The sequence below is a fragment of the Pelmatolapia mariae genome, linkage group LG18 (assembly GCF_036321145.2).
Source record: "Pelmatolapia mariae isolate MD_Pm_ZW linkage group LG18, Pm_UMD_F_2, whole genome shotgun sequence".
In the NCBI taxonomy this organism is placed as follows: Eukaryota; Metazoa; Chordata; class Actinopteri; order Cichliformes; family Cichlidae; genus Pelmatolapia; species Pelmatolapia mariae.
The window spans coordinates 10,493,748-10,514,923 of NC_086243.1; the positions used below are offsets into that span (position 1 = coordinate 10,493,748).

Here is a 21,176-nt window from a genome sequence, read left to right on the forward strand (position 1 = left end):
TGTATCATCTGTCATCCTAACAGCAGCATGAATGTCACATTAACAAGTATTTAACCTTACATCCTTTTCACTGCCTCTAAATGTTTTTAAACAAGATCAACAAATCAAATAAATGTGATTATTCTACAGTCCACTGTGAAAGTGATGACCAGTATTTTACTTTGTCCATTTCAGACACCCCACCCTCCCCCTTCTTATCAAAATCAGCCCCAGATCGTTCCACTTGGTATATAAGTCACTGTGTTGGAGACAGTGCAAGCTAAACCTAATGCACGTGTTGCTCTATTAATCTTATTCTTTTCTATTTTGGATCCAGTTAAGCAGTTTTAATCACTGTTTGAAACTGCAGTTTTTTATCACACCACTGCTGTTATTATAGCGGACGTAAAACAACCATTACTTGATATAAGCTAAATGAAACGGTGAAGGGTTCAAGGTTCACCCAAAATCACCAAAAAAGGAAAGGGAAGGACCTCTTTGAATTCAAAACTCTTTCTTGGCCACCGGGGGCAGTGTTCTCTATGATTTGGGAAACCTCGTGGTCTGTGAGAAAAAACATGTTTCGCTGGTTTCAGAGCACTTCTTTTTCCTTTCGGTGCTTTTGAGAGATATCCTGTAAAGTTCCTGTAAAATTGAAACAGGAAGCATTCTGGTTAATTCTTAATTAGATAGTTTCTATTTTTTTTTTATTTCTAATATATGTTACAAGTATGCATATTTTCTCGTATTGCTCCATAACACATTTAAACAGAATACTGGGTGAATTTATTTTGTTATTGCAGCTGATCATCAAATAAGGCATATTATACCTCATGCTGACTGATATAATAGCCCAGTAACAGCTAATTAAAGCAAGGTGTAACTAAAAGAAAGAAAGAAAGAAACTTTACAGTGATAAGAAAAGAGTATTTTGCTCTGAGGGGCAGGCGGTAGCAAACAAGAAAGAGTTTTTGGGAGTGTTTTATCAAGACATCCATCTATTGTGATTTATATAAATCTGACTAATCGCATAATCAGCTAGACTAATAATGAGGAAATTATGAGCTGAATTACGTTTCACAGTTTTCCACAGTCCAAAGCAATCGGTCAAATAGATCTGTTGTCTGAATAGTGATAAATAGAATGTAAAAAGTTAAATAGTCATTAGAGTACCACTACCCCGACAACAATTTTGGGGTAGTGCTACTCTAATGAGTAGTCTAAAAACAAATGTCTAAAAACATTTCTTTTTACTCTTTCTGTGCGTGCAGTTGTGAACGTATTTGGGGTTTTTTTCCGAAGGCCCGTGAAGGCACCATTAGGATGGATTCTCAAAAGCCTGGTACGCAAACGTCTTTTGCGCTCACTACCTACCCACGATGCAGCGCGGTCTCACACAACATAGCCATCTTGTCAGGAGTGACTGAGTGAGGGAGGCAACTGTAGACGCTGTTTAAAATATCATTTGTTTTTTATTAACGCGTCATATTTAAGAGCCCCTTTCTCCCTCGACCGTAGTCAGCGACGAAGCGAGTGTCGACAACGAATGACTTTGAGCTGGTGAAGCGAGAGGCTACGCAGCGCCGCTTTCGGGAGGATGTCTCACATACTTGTTCCGACGTAGGGGGAGTGTGCAGCAGCCAGTTGGCTTGAATTGTTAGCTAGCTCAGTGAGTGGAGGGCTACGGGCCCTCCTCAGCTTAAAGTAACCCCTGCAGCTGGGCAGCCCATTCTGCGACAACGGCCGTTCGACAACTGGACAACCGGGACATTAGCGGGCCGAAAGCCGCGGATCGGTCACCGCACGGGCTGCTGATAATCGTGTCTGAAGCCCTGCTGCTGGACAAGACGACACGAAGTGTGGCATTGCGTTATGAGCTCTTGAAACGCAACAGGAGTCCGAGAGAGGAAGAGGATGGCGCAGATACATCTTGATTACAGTTAGGTAGGCTAAAAAAAAAACTAGCTCCAGGTCTGCTGCTTATTATGCTCTAAGCTTTTAAAAGCTGCAGCCAGCTCGCCCCTTTTTGACTGAGGATAAACATAGCCATACGGGACTTGGATTCAGGCTGTCAATATGTCGAAAATGCCGGCCAAGAAAAAGAGCTGCTTTCAGATCACAAGTGTGACTCAGGCCCAGGTGGCGGCTGTAGGTGCCGCCGACGACACGGAGAGTCTGGACGATCCAGACGAGTCACGGACTGAGGACGTGTCGTCGGAAATCTACGACATGCCACGGGGTGATTATGAGCCTGTGTGTGACATAAGTTCATCCGAAGAAGCTCTGAATAATGTTGTGGAGCCAGAGGCGGTCGGAGTGATGCCACCATCAAGCGTACCTCATGCCAGTCAGCTGTCAGCGCTGTCAAGCAATCCCTCTGGGGAGTTCAGAAAAGTGGGAGTGTCTGGTTCGAGTCAAGGTGGTCAGCAAGCACCGGGGATCGGCGCTGGGGCTGGTTTACCCCTTATCACTCAGGCTGGGCCAGTGCAGCAGCAGCCTGCTTCTGCAGCCAGCGCTGGGCCAGCGAGTGCGTCAGTGAACGCATCCCAACCTGCTGCAGTGCCCAGTTCAGCTCCACCTCCTGCCACCTCCACGGTGAGTTGCTCCTCGCGGTTCAGGGTCATTAAACTTGATCATGGTACTGGAGAACCGTTTCGGCGAGGCAGGTGGACGTGCACGGAGTTTTATGAAAAGGACTCTGAGAGCTCTGTTGTTGGTCGGACTGTGGATAGCATGAGACATGCCAACACAACACTGGACCCTGCTGCAGACAGAGACAGTGGGCTCGGGCTTACAGGAGGATCTGCTGCAACCTCAACAACGCACTCGAGTCATGGCTTGGGCTCCATGGCGGACTCTTCTCTCTCTTCTAGTCGTGTGCACTCGGTGGAGGCGCAGCCACCGCAGCAGCAAATCCACCATCAAAACTACAGCGCCCGCCAACAAGGTGTGAGTGGGTCGGTCACGCACAGTTCTTTCTCCAGGCCTACGGCTGTTCCGGCTCAGCCAGCAGTGGTAGGTCTGCAGCCTCTTGTTCCACAGAACCTGCTGCCTGTCGAGCAAAACGGCCCGCCTCAATCCGGTGTCCTCATACAGAAGTCCCCCATCATGCCTCCCTCTGCCCAACCAAGTCCTTACCCTCCTCAGCAGCAGCAGCAACAACAGCTTCCTGTGGGCCAGCACCTGGCCGGCCAATCACCTGGACTGATGCAGAACCAGGCAGAGTACTATCAGCAGCACCACTCTGCACCCCTGCCACCAGGGCTTGCCTCAGGCCAGCCCCACCCAGTGTCCAGCCAGGGACAAGGACCCACTTCGGTGATGCCTACAGCCTCTGGAGGGGCATCTGTGCCAAGTCAGGTTGGAGATGTTCCTGGAGCAGCAGTAGGAGGAGTACTTCTACCTGCTGGACAGCCAGCTCCAACTGTCTTGCAGCAGCAGACTGTAGGGATGGGAGCTGCTGGAGGCCCTGTATTGGTTGCTGGATCTGCTCTGAAGCAGCAGACTGTGAATCTTTATGCCACCGCTGGACAGCCTCAACCCCACGGCCACCCTCCATCCTCTGGTGTACAAAACGTGCCTGCCATTGCAGTGAGTTCCAGTGTACCCCCCACTGTGCCCACTGCTGTGCCCAGTGCCTCCAGTGCAGCAAAGCCAAATGTGACAACCCCGAGTTTGCCTCCAGGTCAGATAGCCCACAGCAACACTGCAGGGGCTTTGGGGCCACAGGGCCTCCCAGTGACTGCATTTGGTCAGGTGGAAGTTGGTGGTGGGAGGAAGTCAGATGGAACCATCAACATACAGTCTCCAGTTGTCTCTGTGAAGGAACCAGCGAAGCCCTTCATGCCTGAGAGCCTGCAGCTCACCACTCCGACTGTCAACAGCATATTTGCAATCCACATACCTGTCGACGGGGAGGAGGACAGGTAATATATTTCCAAGTCTTTATATTAATATCCCTATCCCTGTTAAGCTTCACATCATCACTGCTGATCCTCTGTAAAACTACCCATAATGCACACAGCTCAAAAAATCACAATGACCATGCAAGGTCTAAACATGCTTAATTTAGTCCACAGCAGGGGAGAAGTTTGTCACAAACAGCCGTAACAAACAGCAGCAATGTGTCTTTGTTAATACGGACAGGGTTTTCCCCGTAGTTTCAGGGAGGTATTGAGGAAGGGGAGTATGACGAGGAAGAGAGTAGTGGCGCACAGGAAGGAAATATAATGTTTGCTGTTTTAATATTGGGGCCTAAAGCAGTCAGTGGAGTGTAGCACACTTCCCCAGCACAAGCAACAACTTGTTAAATACACATGGCTCCTGTATCACAGTGACTCTGTGACTCCTTGTGTGTAAGGGTGTGTGTGTTTACGTGTGGGTCTCCAGCTTTTACTCCAGCTATCACCCTCTAGGACAGTGTGTGAGGTGATGGCCTTGGCTGCAAACCTCACAGATGTTTTGCTGGTTGCTACTATGTGTAAGGTTAGTTCAGTGTTCAGTTAGCCTCAGGCTAACTGTGGCTGCACTGCACATGTGCAGCAGATTTTATTAAGTCAGATCCTGTTTTAGAAAATCCGTTCTGATACAAACATAATGAAGAGTATTTTATTTTATTTTTCAAATGTATTTTTTGGGAGGCATTGCTACAGTTAGCCCCACCAGGTACTGCTCACTAAAAATGTTTTGAGAAGTTTTGGGCATTTACACTGTTAAATTTGTGATGTACTGTGTTCCACTAATGTGGTGTCACATAAGGAGTCTCTTTGTAAGCAAATGTCATCTACAGAAGATATCACAATTGCGCATGATTTAATTTGTGAACTAAAAAATAGGAGTACGAGAAGTTTGCATCCCTTCCAGAAATGATCTTTCTCTCAGTAGTAGATGGCACACATGAGCGGAAATGATTTAAAGCCTGAAATCTCTCAGTGGTTTCCATTTACAGTCTTAGAGATGTACCAGAAATGTAGATCAGACAGGATACGCAGCCTGCAGAGCACTGGCACTACTTTCTTTCTTCCTCTCAAGCTGTATGTTGAAGTGTCAGTTTGTAATGTGCACTTCAAGGAAGTTTTAAGTGTTTGGATGACTTCTGTCATTTCTGTGACTGACTTTTATTTTGTTTTATTTTTTAAAAATCCTTTATTTGTTTACATTTTGGCACTCATAAATCATGTAAAAATGATTTATGTATTTTTGTAAAAATCATGTAAAAATGATTTATGGATGTTATTTCTAAATGGACATTGGAGATTATCTTACTAGATACTGATGAGTCTGTGTCACACAATAACCTAAATACATTTGCACAGATATCACTCATGACATCGGGAACAATTTTTTTTTTTTCTTGATGCAAATTATTGCAATTGGACTCAAAAAGCCTTCCAAACACTTCAGCTGCCACTATGAGACATACATGACAGCTTTTGACTCATATAAACATGTCCAATCAGCAAGCCAAATCATACAACTTCAGATTTGTTTTATCAATCTCACGCAGTATCTCTGCAGTATGTGTCCATCCTGAAAGTCTTTCGCACCCTGAGAGGGAGATGAGCTTCACAGGTTTATATTCAGCTCTTCACTTGATCTGTTTAAGTTGTAATGACCACAGGCCAGTTATTTTGAGTACACGTTTTTAATATCAGGTGACATTTCAAAGATTATTAATGTCTGTGATAATGTCACTCTCTTCGGGCGCTGGATTTTTGGAGCACCTATAGTTTGCTTGTGAGAAGACCGAGCTCCCAGGGTGATAAGAGCAGGGGTCTCTTACGACAGCCAAGCGCTATCAGACACTGAGCAGTAGTCTTTCCACTGTGCCCCTGTTTTGCCGATAAGAGACCTCACAAAGGGGCGTGTCAACCAACTGTGCGTTGTCAAGCAATGGCCCCTTTCTTTTGCAATGCAAGTTTAGGCTAATTGACTCTGTTCTGTTTAGAGCCTTTGGACAGGAGCAAACATACATGTTTCATAGTAAGCGTTCACACTCCATCTGTAAGTCATTCAAAACACCGGCTAGTGTACTGCTTTCTGTTGGTGTGGTCAGCATGCTGTCTGCCCTTCTGATTGACTGACAGAAGAGGCATGACAGTTGCTTACATACAGATGAAGTGTTGAATGACATTCCTTTACTGCAGCAACTGAGTTAAGCACAGAAGAGGAGGAAGAAGCTGCATACTGAAACCTGCTGTGCCTCTCTTTAGTAGGCATTTTAGCTATGCCTGACACACCTCCCTCCCCTAGCTTTAAAAAAAACCCCAACATGTTTCCATTCTTAATTTCTACATTTCTGCTGCACTGTTTGTTTCTCTCCGTACTCATGTGTCACACAACGAGAAAATGCACGCTCATTAAACGTTCTCTTTTTTTCTGTAGACACAAATTAGGCTTTTTATTGCCAAATAAACAGACTGTAGCATAAGTTTGAAAAAAGTGAGACCTTTCCCGACTCTCTTGGTTGACTCACCCTGTGGAGTGCCTGCTGTATGAGGTATTTTGGACAGATTTTTGCACAAAACTCACTCCCTAGTGCCTATCCTCAGTGCTTTCTCTTCCTCTCCCAGCAGTAGCAGTGAGCAGCGCTAGCTAATGGTAGCTCAGAAATGATAAGGCCACTATGGAATAAGTCATTAATTTCAACAAAAGGCAGGGTGTAACTGTCCACTTACAGTGCCAATTCACATCAACCGCTGCCGCAATGCGTTTTATTTTGTAAGATCCTACAATATTACAAAAACCCAACAATCAGACGACCCCCTGTTAGCACTTGCCGACAGTGGGAAGGAAAATTTCCCTTTTAACAGGAAGAAACCTCTGGCGAAACCAGGCTCAGGCAGGGGAAGCCATCCAGCCCGATCGAGGGTTAGGGGAAAGAAGAGAGCAGAGCAAAACAAGACGAAGACATTCACAAGGTGGTTTTCAGTATAGTTATGTATACTTCTTTGTGACTAATGTCACACTGACGATTGACAGCAACTATTCACCAACTGGTCATGGAATATACACAACTGTTACCTAAACAGGTAACCACCTGTTTAGGTACAGGTTGTTACCAGGGGGCACTGATTGACCTCTAGGTCAGCATGACTGGGCTTAGCAGTCAGTTTAGCAGTCCCTGTGACTATAATGAGGGTCTACACATTTTTCCTGACCAGTAGTAGCCACTGATCGTTGATGGGTTTGATTGGGGCCTTAGCCATCTTAATATATCCATTAGTAATGGCAGCTTTCTTTCTTATGCTGAGTGTTAATATCAAGTGTCTGAATAACACCTCCCAATAAAACATGCATTACATATTATTTCTTGCATCTTTTAAAGGGTTATAGACTTTATAGTGCATAAACTGGAAAGACTCTTACATTTGTCCATAGCTTCCTTCCCCCATTTAGTTTTGCTCACAAGTAATTAAAATAAAACAATGGCTATATATACTAGAGACTGAAGATACTGTTCTCATTTTTAGAATATGGTTTTCTCAGCTTAATGTTTCCCAGATGGCTTCGACAACCGAAGGCATAAAACAACATTTCTGGATTGCCATAATGTCTTTGCCGTACTCACAGAGGGGGGGGATGGCTGCTATTTTGCAAGCTCATCATAAATGTATTGCAACTGAAGTCTGTATGTAATTGAGCCTCATGCTGGGGGGGTATGGTTTATTGTCCTCACATAACGGGAGCTTATGTAAGATCAGACTCCTTAGGAGGTAGGAGAGAGGAGGGGAGTCCAGGTCTGCGATATAGTTACTGCCACAGTGAATTGAGAGACTGTGCTTGTGTGGGTGGATAAGAGGTGTGTCTTTAAGGGGATGGCTGGACTCCATGAGCGCTTGCGTATGTGTGCACAAGTACCCATGCTGGGGGTGGACGTGGGTAAGAACTGCTTATTCATTTTTAGTCATAGTGGAAGTGGTAGCTCTGTGTGTGAGAGTGAGTGTGACACAGAGACGGCATGTACCACAGGGTCTTTCCCTCCCTTCGCTGACCTCTCCTCTAACTGCTGTATCCTGTTTTCAGTCACAGTCGCTCACACTGCTCTCCACCTTCTATTCATTTAATATTCCTTAGCTGACTCCCTGCTTCCGCACTGGGGCTCCCTGGTCATATCATATGACATTTGGTGGGTACATTTTATCCACAGTGCCTCACTGAGGTACAAGTCAACACTTTAAAAAAAAAAAAAAAATCAGACATCTTTGGCTTTGATAGGAATGAAAGTTTTTAATCTGCCTTTCAGCTGTAATACCCTTTGAGCTGTACAGCAGCGAGCAGTAGATCTACAAGTATCTGTATTTGTATTTAACAGCAATGTAATACTTTCTTTTCTGGCTTTAAGTATTGAATTGGAGCCTCAACTTTAGGTGTGTGTTTCTGTGTGCACTAGTCAAGTTGTTCTTCCTCTATGACCCCAGCCTAATCTCAGCCTTTGAGTTATTTTTAAAAAAGAAGGGTGTATTGTTCTAGTTTGACCGGCACTACTAGTCAGTTTGTCTGTAGGCTTTGCTGCAGTCATCCACCCCTCCACCCCAGGTGTAGAGGTTTTTTGTTTGCTTTTTTTCTTTGAGACCAGTGGCATTATCTGAAACAATGCAACTGTCTTCTTATGTCAGTCTCATCGGTGTAGAAAGAAGGCTAGCATGTGACTCGGGCGTGCAAAATGTCAGTTTTATGTGTGCAGCCATTAGAAAAGCACGCATGCACTGATTAAAAAGAACTGATAAGATTGGAGGGGTTGTATGTTTTGGAATCAGTTTTTAATTTACATCCCAATTAAGGCTCTTCATTGTTCTGACAAGCAGAACAGCTTCACCAAGTTGGTCCAGTGTTTAACTGGGGATGTGCTGTACTGTGTTATAGATAAGCTTAGCTCACAGTGTTCTTTTTATCTTGCTTTTGGAAAGCAAAACATTAACAAGTGACACAATAATTGAAAAAGTCTTTAAGCAGTTTTGTTCTTTAGTCAGTTAAATACCAGCTTCTTTTAGCCCAAGTCTTTTAATCTACACATATATCTATTCACTGCTGCTGTCAGTTATTTTCCACTACATACAATTTAGTTTTCCTGTGCCTGCATGGGCTTCCTCTGGGTGCTCTGTTTCCTTCCACAGTCCAGAGACATACTTGTTGGGTTAATTGGTGATTCTAAAGCGTGTGTAAGCTTGTCTCTCTCTGCGATTGGCAACCTGTCCAGGGTGTACCCCGCCTCTCAAACCCAAGCTGAATAAGTGGTTCAGAAACTGGATACATGAACTGTACAATCCACTTTAAGATCTACGCATGTGGGATATGTTTAGATACTCGGAAGGCTCCATGCAACACTAGGAACTAGACTCTGGAACTAAAAGTTGTTTTATTATTTATTATGCTATTTCCTCGCATCTCTAAAAGAAGCTTGATAACAGCAGATTTAAAAGTGTTCAGTTACTCTTGGGGAGTGCCCTAAAAGGAGCGACATTTTGGGGAACTATAGGCCAAGATCAAAAAAATGCAACTACCTAGTTTTGCTATGCTAAGCATGAGGTTAAAAATTTGTTTGAACACTAAAATCCAGGTTTCCAGTCTCCTCTGGTAGCTCTGCTGTAATCGTGCAGTTGCTCTGGGTCCTTCTTGCTCTCCATCTCCCTTGACTACAACCTAAAACCTGCTGAAAGAAACTCCCACGAGGCCACTGAAATCTAAATAGTTTTGACCTACTTGTGCTGTGTGGCAGATATATGGATTTTGCTGAAAACCTGATTCCTCATGTGCACCAACAATGAGAGCTTTCAACAGCCCCTTATAGCCTCTCCCTCTTCTTTGTGCACAACTTGCCTCCAGATTACTCTACCTGTCCACTTACTACCAGCACTACCAGTTTGGTAGTGATCCCTCAGCCCTCTTTTTATAAACTCAAACACTCTCTATCCATCCAATTGGCCATGTTGTGATGGAGACTAGAAAGGGGATGGTTTGCACTGAAAACAGAAGAGCAAACTTCCCCACCTTTGTAAAAATCTGTAGCTCATTTGGCCCTGGTCTGAAGTTTCGGTGCTTCTGCTGTAAGTGGGGCCTTGAGTGAACCATGCTGCCTCTGCAACACCTTGACTGGAGAGGAAAATATCTAGGTTGACACCTTTCGTAGTCTTCATGTTTCCCTCTCACACTTTTGCTCTTTGATATTTTCTCCTCCTGCACTTCTGCTCGCTCTCGCTCTCCAACTCAAGCTTCCTACCCCGCTCCCCCTTTGCTTCATCACTTAAGGCTGTTGTGGGTTTTTCACATGCTCAGCTACTTAGAAAGGTTATTAAGAGGTTCAACACTGTGACCTAAACCTGCAAACCACTGGTTTGCAGAAACAAGGGGGGGGGGGTGTAAAAAATCCACGTGTCATGCCCCAGCTTAATGTGTGACATCAACCAGCAAAAATGCATCCAGGAGTTATTTTCAGATTATTTTCTGCTGCCTGGTCATACATTAGCTTTAGGGTCGTCTCAAGCAAAGCCTGAGCATGTGCAGCCTTCTTTTTTTTTTTTCCATCAGGTAAGCTTGTGGGATCTCAGAGAGTGGTTTAAAAAAAGGGGGGGGGGTATTTTCATTGTGTGTGCACATCTGTTGGGTTATGTGTTCCCTCCTTTTGTATGACACATACACTCTCTGTCTCTCTCTCTCTCTCTGTCTCTCTCTGTCTCTCTCTCTCTCTGGATTTTGGGGTTTATGGAGGAGGCCGCATGTTCTCAGCTGCTGAACACGGTGACTGTCTGGTTTACAAAGAGCAGCTTTCATAAAGAGATATTGACATGTTGCATTTTAGACTGACAAAGGCAGCCTTTGAGAGTCGAGTGTTTGCTACTTGAAAACAGAGAATGATGACTCTTCTGGTTCTTACCTCATTCACGAAGAGGCTACCCAACTCTAAGTCATCTGACCTTGTTGATTTCAGTCGATACAGGACTTGTACAGAGCTTTAGCCATGAAAAACTGAGGTTTTTCTGTGGAGGTGTGCCTGGCACACGTGTGGGTGTGTGTTTGTGTGTGTGTGTACAGAGATTTGCAGGCCACAAAGTAATATTAAGCAGAGCCAGAGCTAGTGAGAGTGTTAAGTCATGAGGTAATGTGACAAAGGCAGTTTGTGCCAGAAATTTCTAGGAAAAGAGCCTTGGCTGCTATAATATCCACACACATGCTGTAAATCTACACTTTACTGTGCGTGTGTGTGTGCACGTGCAGTCAGTGCGCATTTGTGTTAGTGTGAATGTGGGAAAGAAGCAGTCTTAAAATGCACAGACTGAGAGTAAATGAAGTATATCTGTGTGTTGGGATTGGGGGGGGGGGGGGGGGGGGGGGGGGGGGGTGTGTATGGGGATTTCCTTTGCCTTCCCCTCATGCATGTGTTGTTAGAACACAGTGTACTTGTAGCTAGTCACCAGGAATATGGGGGGTAAAGTGAAATTGAGTAATGTGATTGTATTTGACTCGAATTAACCAGGAATTGATCAGGAAAAAGATCCAGCTTTATCCTCATCAATACCAATATTTGATCATGTAAAAAAAAAAAAATTAATATTCTGTCATATCAGCCGATTATTTATTTATTTATTTATTTATGTTAAAGACACACAAAACGTTCACGGGTTCTTCTAAAAATTGCCCACCTCTGCTCAGTTAGTCCTTTCTGTGGCATTTCAAACACGTCTTACCATGAGGACATTTGTAGAGTGCCCCCTGGTGGGCTGTCTGTGCAGTATCAATACGCCTGACATGATTGAAGGGTGTTTCTCGCATCTCTTTTTTGCTTTTTAAATGTTTATTTATTGGCCATGGTAAATGCAGATACAGATAACATCAGCCTGCCAGTAAAGCAGTTGTGCTCGTGTGTTTGTGTGTCTATAAAATTTGTTTGTTTTAAGGTTCTTAAAAACATTTTTTAAAGGTCTTCCCACCAGCAGAATTTGTAAACCGCTTTCTAGTGTTATTAGGTATAAATACCACTCTGTTCACTGGGAATCCCTGCCATTCTTGGAATATGCTCACCATTCCCGTCACAACTACTCTCATACGGCTGCATTGCTACAGATAAATTGGCCAAACGTTTGGTGTCTGTCAATATCCTCCATTTGCAAAGATACTGGCCTGTTAGCAACTGCAAGGACAATTATCAGTGTCAGTTGCCGATTGTGTCACGTTAATTTTGCACTGGATAAATGTTGAAAGATAATGTGAGAAAAAGCTAAGCAACTAACAGATATTTATTTAAATTAACATTTTAGCATTTTGCACTTCCCTTATTTCCGATCTGCAGCGTAGTAAGTAGTCATGTGTTTCTTCTGTTTTTGTTTGTCAGTGGTGGTTGGCAGAAAACGTTTGAGTGCATTCTGGCAATAGAAACTGCATTGTCAGGTTTTTATTGGCTCAGAATTGTCTCCAGGAGATGATTATGTAACCAAGAATAGTCTGCTTAATGTGGTCTGTTATCTTGTTACTCAAAAATCGGTTTTATTTAGTTATTTTAGGGTTTTTTGAGAAATACAGATGTCTGTTCTGCTTGCGTAAATGAAGCCCCGATTTTAAAAAGGCTATTTAAAAATGCTAATTTTCCTAATTATTCCAAAACCTTTGTTATATATCATCAAGGAAAAGCATATATATTTTTGAACCAGAAGTAGTTGCACGAGTCATTTGAGTTTAAAATATATGAAATATTCTTACCATCCCTCGTCTGCACATGCACAATTCTGCAGTGACATTCAAATATCCAAGACAAATGATATTTACGTGAGTGTGTGTGAGATGTTTGTGTGTGTGTGTGAGTACAAGTTGAGGGTGAAATCAGGGGGTACAACTGAGTGATCAGCATATTGAGGGTTAAAAGCTCGAGGGAGGTCCTTAATGTTTTTGAAGCTGTCCCCACCTTTGAACATAACTTCCTGTGTTTAATTGAAGACCTCAGACCTTTGCTTTACTCTCTTTGAATCTTCTATATTTCCCTTTAAGACTAAGAGCTTTAACTCTTGTTATGTTTACTGCTAAAGAGTTTTGAAGATGTGTGAGAAAGCATTTGTAGGAGTCAAACTTGAGTCTGTTTTCACTGTCGCAGCTCTTCACTCTGTCTCTGTCTCTTCTCTCTTCCCTGAATGCGGTTGACACAGGAATCCATCCAAGGCTTTCTACCAGGCCTTCCAGTCTGGCAGCAGATTAAGAGACTCAAAGGCGCACATTGATAGGTACAGTACTGGATTGGTCCGGGCAGGCCTGCAAGAGTGTAACATTGTGTGTGCAGTGTTCAGTAGCAGCGAGCTTTGCTTTTTCCACGTGCATGGATTGAGTTTGGAAACGAAGCCTGGCTGCAAGCGCAGGATTAGCCAGTAGATTTCTCAACCGGCATCTCTTCGCTCTGTTTTTTATTTATTTGTCACACTGCTTCTCACTAGCAAATCAACGCAGTCTCTTTTTAAGATGTCATATATTGTGTGTGTGTGTGTGTGTGTGTGTGTGTGTGTCCCTTAAAAATTTGGTTTTGTTTACTGCCTGGGTGTTATTTTCATAGGTTTAGCCACCAAAAATAATGGTAAATGGCCTGTATTTGTATAGCGCTTTACTTAGTCCCTAAGGACCCCAAAGTTTACACTACATTCAGCCATTCACACACACATTCACACACTGGTGATGGCACGCTACATTGTAGCCACAGCTGCCCTGGGGCGCACTGACAGAGGCGAGACTGCCGGACACTGGCACCACCGGGCCCTCTGACCACCACCAGTAGGCAACGGGTGAAGTGTCTTGCCCAAGGACACAACGACCGAGACTGTCGGAGCCGGGGCTCAAACCGGCAACCTTCCGATTACAAGACGAACTGTCAACTCTTGAGCCATGATCGCCCCAAAATATATAATAATGGAACAGAGTCCAATAGGGCAGGCAAGCGATCAGTTAATCGGATTATAAACAAGTTTAACTCTTTGATTAAAAAAATATTGTTAAACTATCTGACCAGTATTTTCAGTGCTACACTGATGAATTGTTTGATTATAAATCTATTGACCAATAAAAGGACTTCGTGGGGAACATCGAAATTTTCCAGTCGGCCACTATTAGTCCAACAGCTGACTGTTTCTAGGATAGTCTGGTAGTGTAAACACTTGTTGATCACAGGAATGGAGATGTCTGCACTGTAGCCTTCTTCCGTAATGCTAAAGAGCAATATTGTGCTCTCAAACATCAAATAAATCTAACAGCGCTTGACACTTCTAAATGTCATTCGGTTTAAAGTATTGTGAAGTGACAACAAAGAACATGAAACAACTCGATCAGAGCAGTTCTGCAGACTGATAGGACTTTTAAGCTGGTGAGTTGTTCATGGTTTAAATATGCATACAGTTCCGTGTAAAGCAGTAAACTGGTCTGGTGGCTCACAGATAACTCCCTGTTCAGCGAAGGTATTTTTTTTTTTTTTTATTCTTAGAAAGTGCCTCAAACTATGAAAACAAGCCAATGAAAATACTTCTGCACTCTTTCCTGCCAAATGGTTTTTATTCACGGTTATATTTTAAATTCATCATGAAATGATTCATTTCCTAAATGACAGCGAGGTAAGTAGATGGCATAGCGAGACAATCGGAGGGGCGAACATTTTTCTGATGCCATTTACAAAAATGAAAAGAGAAGCACATGAAACCATATCTCAGTGACAGGAAATGAAACTGTTTTAGAGAAATATAAAGCTGACACAACCAGCCGCTGAGGAACTACTCGCTCACACGCACGCACACACACTTTCATGCATGAGCATATACAATAATGTCAGCCCTTTTGGCGCCTTAGCGGCTTTGATTTAAATTTGAAAAGATAGATCAACGTTGTGGTGGTGTTATCCAGATTCTAATGCTGTGTGGAGTGCACGTGATTTCTACTCTTAGCTGAAGGCAGCAGCAGTGTAAGATGTTTCGCCCCATGCATTCTTTTTTTTTTCTTTTTTCTTTTGGAGCGCCGTTGTTGTGGATACATTATCCCATCAAGGACTGCTTTTGTTTCCTTGGATGCAAAGATAACCAAAGTTTTGTTTGGTAGATTCGGGCGATGGCCTTTGCAGTTTGACACGTGATCCGTCTCTTTTATACGGGTTGGTTTGGGATGATGTGTGAGGCAACCAGATGAAGTCAGAGTGAAAAATGAATATCCCGAAGGTCTTTTTTTCACCAGTGTGTTGGAAATGATGTTCTGGATGACACCCATCCGTTGGAATAAGACCACATGGTCTGCTATATCATAGCATCATTCCTGCATTTCTTTTTATATAGAAGTGAAACCAGTCGTTTCATGTTTGTTTACAGAGAACTGTGCCTCATCTATACTCCCCTAACATATGTAACCCTACCATAACTCTGCTTTGTACTTTAAAGGGCCGTTTACATATGAAGCACTCAGGCCAAAGACAGTCAGCAACATAATTTAGGAGGGTTCAGAGTTAAACTTCTTAACTTATTAGCAAGTGATTGATGTGACTACCAATGACTGCGATTGACATATGAGGGGGTGGTAGAGGGTTACCCAGCCAACCAGAGCCTTTTATGTCGCTACTGATCAGTCGTAAGGGTGATTGTGGAAATGCTTCCTGTGTGGAGGCCTGTTTAACCTGAGAAACCTCCCCAAAGTAGATCTACATCAGTTGTATAGGAAATTCACCCATTTGATCATCTGCATGGGTCACCTGGCAAAGGCAAAAGGCATGGCAACTATTGACCCCTGTCAGACCTGTGGGTGTATTATACAGATATTAGGGTAAACACACTGATTGATACATTTGACAATATCAGCCTTGTTGAGTTGAGATATCAGCAAATAGAACGACATTTACAGATAAATAGGGGAATGAATAACAACAAAAACCTGATGTTTTAAAAATCATAACGTCTCGTCAGGTGTCAATTTTCTTTTAAATATCAGACCTGGTTCAGAATATTTACACTTCCTGGTATCATTATCCATTCATGACCCAATATGTATTTATTTATTTTTGCATGCTGCCCAAATCGATCAACACATTTAAAAATGTTGTTAACTGCCAAGCCAAATAAAGCCCGTCAGCTTTCTTAGGTAATAAATATATACTGCTGCTTCATAATTACACCAAAGCCATGCTCGAGTTTTGAGGCTTGCTGTTTGGTTATAATTATAGCACTTCCTCATTTTGTTCTCTGTGGCGGACTGCCTTCCTACAGACACAGCTGCCTAATGTAACTATGGAAGTTCACAGGTCTGTGATAAAAATGAAAGTAGTATAGAAGCACGTGTGTGTGTGTGTGTGTGTGTGTGTGTGTGTGTGTGTGTGTGTGTGTGTGGAATATGCTCTGTATACCCTTGGTGGTAAATATTTGTGTGGTTGCAGTACCAAGCTGCTTAGAAAGAGAACACAGATTTCCCCCTTTAAATTGGGGGCATCTATGCGGTACGAGTGATACGAGAATATTGCCTTGTGCACCTGTTGTCCTTGGGCACATGATCAGCCTCGCCTTCACCTCCTAAGCTCTAAACTTGTATCATCATGTCTTTTTTTTTTTTTCTTTTTTTTGCTAGTGTTGCTGAAGGAAACTTAGTGGTCTTAAATATGGCAGCAGTTCTTTCAGAGAGAAGGAATGACAACTATTTGATGTGCAGATGACTTATGCATGCCCGCCACTCCACTTGCCCTGGTGCTAGTGTAAACCTCTCTAGCTCTAATGGACTTTTTATTGGCATTCCTGTTTTACAGCTAGCACTGTAAGGGAAACGGCAAACTTCTGCCCGGAGCTTATAAACTTCAGTCCTGTTGGTGTAGAAGGTGAAGTTTACAGGAGCGATCGGTTGTATAATCAGCGGCAGAGTAAGTTCAGACCCTCGTTAGCGTGCCGTTACATCTGAGCCCAGCCTTTAGGCCTGCAGGATTTGACCCCACGTACATCAGCGGTCGTACAGTGCTCGCTTTGTAATGCTGTCGAAACGGAGGAGGCGGCTCCGCCGAGCATTTAATGTGATTTGGTTCAAAGTCAGGCGCTCAGACTAGCTTTTGGCTTTCACAGGAGCTCTTGAGACTTAAACAAGATCATGTGTGTGTCAGGGCAGAGCTCGAACCAGTGCTCCAAAACACGACTGATGGTGCGGTTCCCAAAAACCAAAAATCCCCTCCCTCCCTCAGTGCCAGTTGTTCTTGGAAGTTTTACTTGGAATACCAGATGGTCTCCTAATATGGTTTTGACTTGTTGTGAGTGTTTTGGTTTTTTTTTGTTTTGTTTTTATACACGCCTGCTTCAGTCTATATTTCCAGTCATTGTCGAGAGGAGCTGCCCAAACCATCATGACTTAATAGAATCATATTTACCCGTTTGTTCTGACAGACTCTTAATAAAGGTTGATTGTATTATTGATGTTTTCCAGTCTCCATAGTTACAGTTTGCTGGCTTGTCACATGTTTCCCCTGACAGTGCACATGGGGTTTTTTAGAGTTTTCCCAGCCCGTTTTATTCTCTGATTTGATTACAATAGTCTCAACCCAGCTCTCTAAAACCAGCTGGAGGAAACCCCAGGAGAAAATGCTTCATACCCCCCTGCTTTAATTGCAATGAGGTCATTTAAAGGCACTACAGAGGAGCATCACATTTAACCTTGGATGACAGTAGAGCTGAAACCAAGCTGGAAGTTAATCTGCAGCAGTTTTGATAGAATTTGCACAATATGGCTCCCTCCATTAAAAATTGTTCTGCCATGTGAGTTGTCACATGAGGGTTGGACCCAGGTTTCCCCCCTAACTGTAGATTTATCCAGAAAATGTGGAAATTTACTGTATCCTCTATAATCCACAAAGCATCTGGCCTTAGCTGTGAACATCTGTCATCGTTTTCCTGTCTCATCCCCGTCACATTTACCATTTTTAACATCTTGATGAAACTTTATGATAAGGCCTCAGTTTTATCAACTTGCCTTGCGTTTCATTTAAGAGATTATATTGGCTTTTCTTATTGTCTTTGGCTGGTCCAAGCTGGTCCAATTCAAATCCTGCCGTTTGTCTTTCTCAAAAGTAGAACTTCATGCGTGGGTATAAGCAAACTGAGCTCTAACAGATTCAAACAAGCCTGTATTTATACATGTGCTGCTGCAGAGTGTGATCCTGTTATTAGCAGAGCATGTTTTTGTTTGCTGTACTATCTGAAAACCACTGGTGAAGCAACAAGGGTGTAACCCAGCGAGTCCATTAAGGCTCAGTATTTTATAGACTGAGAGATTCCTCTAGGCACAGGCCTATTGAAAACTCCTGTTAGGGAGGAAAGCTATAGGAGGTCCTGAGCGCGACACCCCGTCTAAATTAAAGACACGTTTGGTACTGGGTGAAGCTGATGTTCTTTTCCTTTTTTGGTTGTATAAGCACTCGTGGTGGGGGTCACATAATGTCTGAGGGAACGACATAAAGAGACGTTAATGAGCGAGTGCTGACTGCCTCTCTAGCCATGATGGCACCATGTGCATCTTGTTCATAACATCTGCATTTTTTTCCCCCTTCATTGTGTGACATGCTGGCTTGGAAGTCGTGTTTGACATTATCATATCTGGCAGTGACCAGAGGTAGGAGTGGAGGACAGGGGTGTGAGTGACGGTGTTTCCCAGCAGCAGAAGTATGGGGAACATTCCTTCCCCAGTACAGCCTGCTGATAAAGATCATCCGAGTCTTTCTGCCGGCCTCTCACACCCACACGAGTTACATGTAGAGGAACAGAATAACAGTAGGAGTCTACATGTATTTGAAGGCACCTTAGTACTGCATGGTGGCCATGATTTTCCATAGCTTTTTGTTGCAGGTGTAAATCTGCATCTTATTACAGCTGAATTGATCCTTTTGTTTTTTATGAGATCAAGAATATTACTAAGACACTAAGTGATAATTAAAAATTAAAATACTGCTATAATAACACTTTTCACCAAAGTATGTACAGAGTTAGAAGTTGTGCAGCTGGATAGATAAGCTCATCATGTCCCCCTGGTGGAGAAAGTATGTAATAACATCTTACTGATTTCTTAAAGTGCTAATTTCCAATTTATATTGTTTGACTCTGCTAGAGCAGGTTTGCATGTTTTAGTTTCAGCATTTTCAGCTCCTCTTAAGGATGAGGCCAACTTTGATTGGTTCCCTCCCACAAACAAAGGTTTCTGTGCTCCCAGCCAGACCTGTTTATGCCTCTGACACGACACAAAACTCACTTCATTATTAGAAACTTTAAACATCATTAACTGAATATATAAGAAATAAAGCATCCTTTACAACAAATTTTAAATTCCTTATTTGGTTACTTATTCTTATCACTGATCACCGGGATAACTTCAGTGATAGTAATGTCCCTAAATCAATCCACAGTTAAATAATTCAGCGATATTTCAAATGTTCTCAGTAAACCAGTATATATGTTTACTCCCATGAGCAAGATGGAAGATATTAAAAAACGTTAATGGAACAAACGTGGATGGGGGAGGTGAATCCCAGAGGAAAACTGGGTTATTGTGCAGCTGTTGCACATACTCTGCAGACACAGCATATGCCTGCTTATAGCTGCCTCTGTAACATTTGGATGTAACAGTGGGGGATAATTGGTTTGATCAGCAAGTATAGCTTGAAGTGGATCAAAATTATATTTTAAAGCACGTTCCACCTCGGCCATTTAACTTGCACCCCGTATCCCTGCTGAGTACAGTCGCTGCACTTATCAGTCACTATGAAGCCATCAGAGCCAGAAATAATTTCAGACATGTGTCCCCACCTCCTTCAGCTCCTTGCACTTCTCCTCCCATCGGCTCGTGTTTCGTTGTTCTAAATGCGGTCACAGTTGCCCAACTAAACCGCCTCCGGTAGGCACCGATGACCTTCTGTGCGCCGCTACCGGTGGAGCTCCAGCAGCGCCATGCCGTGCACGTTTTCCTACAAACCACCGGGCTGTCCTGGGGACCCAACCCGGCTCGCGAGCTGCGATCCGCTGCCCTCCTACCGCACACGCCGCACGTAAGAGCGCCGCTCCTCCTCCCCGCGTGGTTGTAGCTGTGTCTTCACGCGTGGATTGTAATGGATTTACAGGAGTCAGACCAAATAGCGCTTAATCATAGCCATACATTGATGTGACGTCAGTGAATCTGAGTGCATGAATATTTGTTTCCAGCGGTGGGATTAGCTGGCAGCTGCCTTTGGATATTGATCCGCATGGTCCAGTCATCATGGCTGTTAAACAAACGGATGCATCATTCGAACAAACTTGAGCCTGTTGCGTTGTCGGGGCCCGGTCTCGTCTCATTTCTCCTGTAGGTCGCCAGGCGTAGGTCTGAGAGTGGTGACTGGTGCTTTTGTGTGATCTGACCTAGATACCTGAGGCACCTTGTTTGACTGATCGAGCACCAATGTGTCATTTGGGGTTCTGATTTATTTCAAGTTGGATTAGTATTTTTGTCCATTTCAATAGAATTCAGTATTTTCCATGTTTCCGATCTGTTTGGGAACACAAATAAAAGCAGGAATAAGTCAAATATAGAAAGTAATCATGATGCGATTGTTTGTGTTACTGTACTTTATCTGTCTTTTCTTTTCTTTTTTGCAGTGCCTCTGGAACCAATGTTGTTGCCATTGATAATAAAATTGAACAGGCTATGGTGAGTATTCATTTTACCACTAATCATATATGCTTCTTTTTTAAATTAAAAGCATAGGAATGAGTTCAATGTAGAGAGTGTATAGATTTAATAAGACAATGGCTCCTACCACTGGTTAGTTCCCACTTCATGTTTCCTTCTGCTCTCCTTCAGGACCTGGTGAAAAGCCATCTGATGTATGCAGTGCGCGAAGAGGTGGAGGTCTTAAAGGAGCAGATCAAGGAGCTGTACGAGAGGAACTCTGTGTTGGAGAGGGAGAACGCCGTGCTGAAATCTCTGGCCAACAGTGAGCAGCTGTCTCAGCTGTCCACCCAGTCGACCAGCAGCTCGGGCGCCGCGGCTTCCCAGCCAGGACTCAGCCAACCTCAGCAGCAAGCCCAGCCGCTGCTTCAAGTTCAGCCTCCGTCGCAGTCGCACCCCCAGCTTCAGCACCACCCCCAACCCCAGCAGCTCCAGACTCAACCGCAGCTCGATCCCAGCCAACAACTGCAACCCAACGTCACCTCTGCTTGAAAGCGCATCAAAAACCAACAAAAGAAAAACAGAACAGCATC

At 43.5% G+C, this 21,176-nt stretch overlaps 1 protein-coding gene across 2 annotated transcripts; it reads left to right on the plus strand.

Moving 5' to 3' along the window:
- Positions 1-1,386: 1,386 nt before the first annotated feature.
- On the plus strand, positions 1,387-21,176 carry LOC134616691 (TSC22 domain family protein 2-like). Of its 2 annotated transcripts, XM_063461640.1 has the most exons (4): positions 1,387-3,905; positions 13,113-13,187; positions 20,571-20,622; positions 20,776-21,176. In XM_063461640.1, the coding sequence occupies exons 1-4, from the start codon at positions 2,056-2,058 to the stop codon at positions 21,133-21,135; spliced, it is 2,337 nt and encodes a 778-aa protein (XP_063317710.1). In that variant the 5' UTR covers positions 1,387-2,055; the 3' UTR covers positions 21,136-21,176. The 2 variants fall into 2 exon arrangements, with proteins under 2 accessions (XP_063317710.1, XP_063317711.1); XM_063461641.1 differs by lacking the exon at positions 13,113-13,187.

Coding starts and splice junctions, on each gene's coding strand:
- LOC134616691 (XM_063461640.1), top strand. CDS start 2,056: ATGTCGAAAATGCCGGCCAAGAAAAAGAGCTGCTTTCAGATCACAAGT. Junction 3,906..13,112: donor GTCGACGGGGAGGAGGACAG/GTAATATATTTC, acceptor CGGTTGACACAG/GAATCCATCCAAGGCTTTCT. Junction 20,623..20,775: donor ATAAAATTGAACAGGCTATG/GTGAGTATTCAT, acceptor GCTCTCCTTCAG/GACCTGGTGAAAAGCCATCT.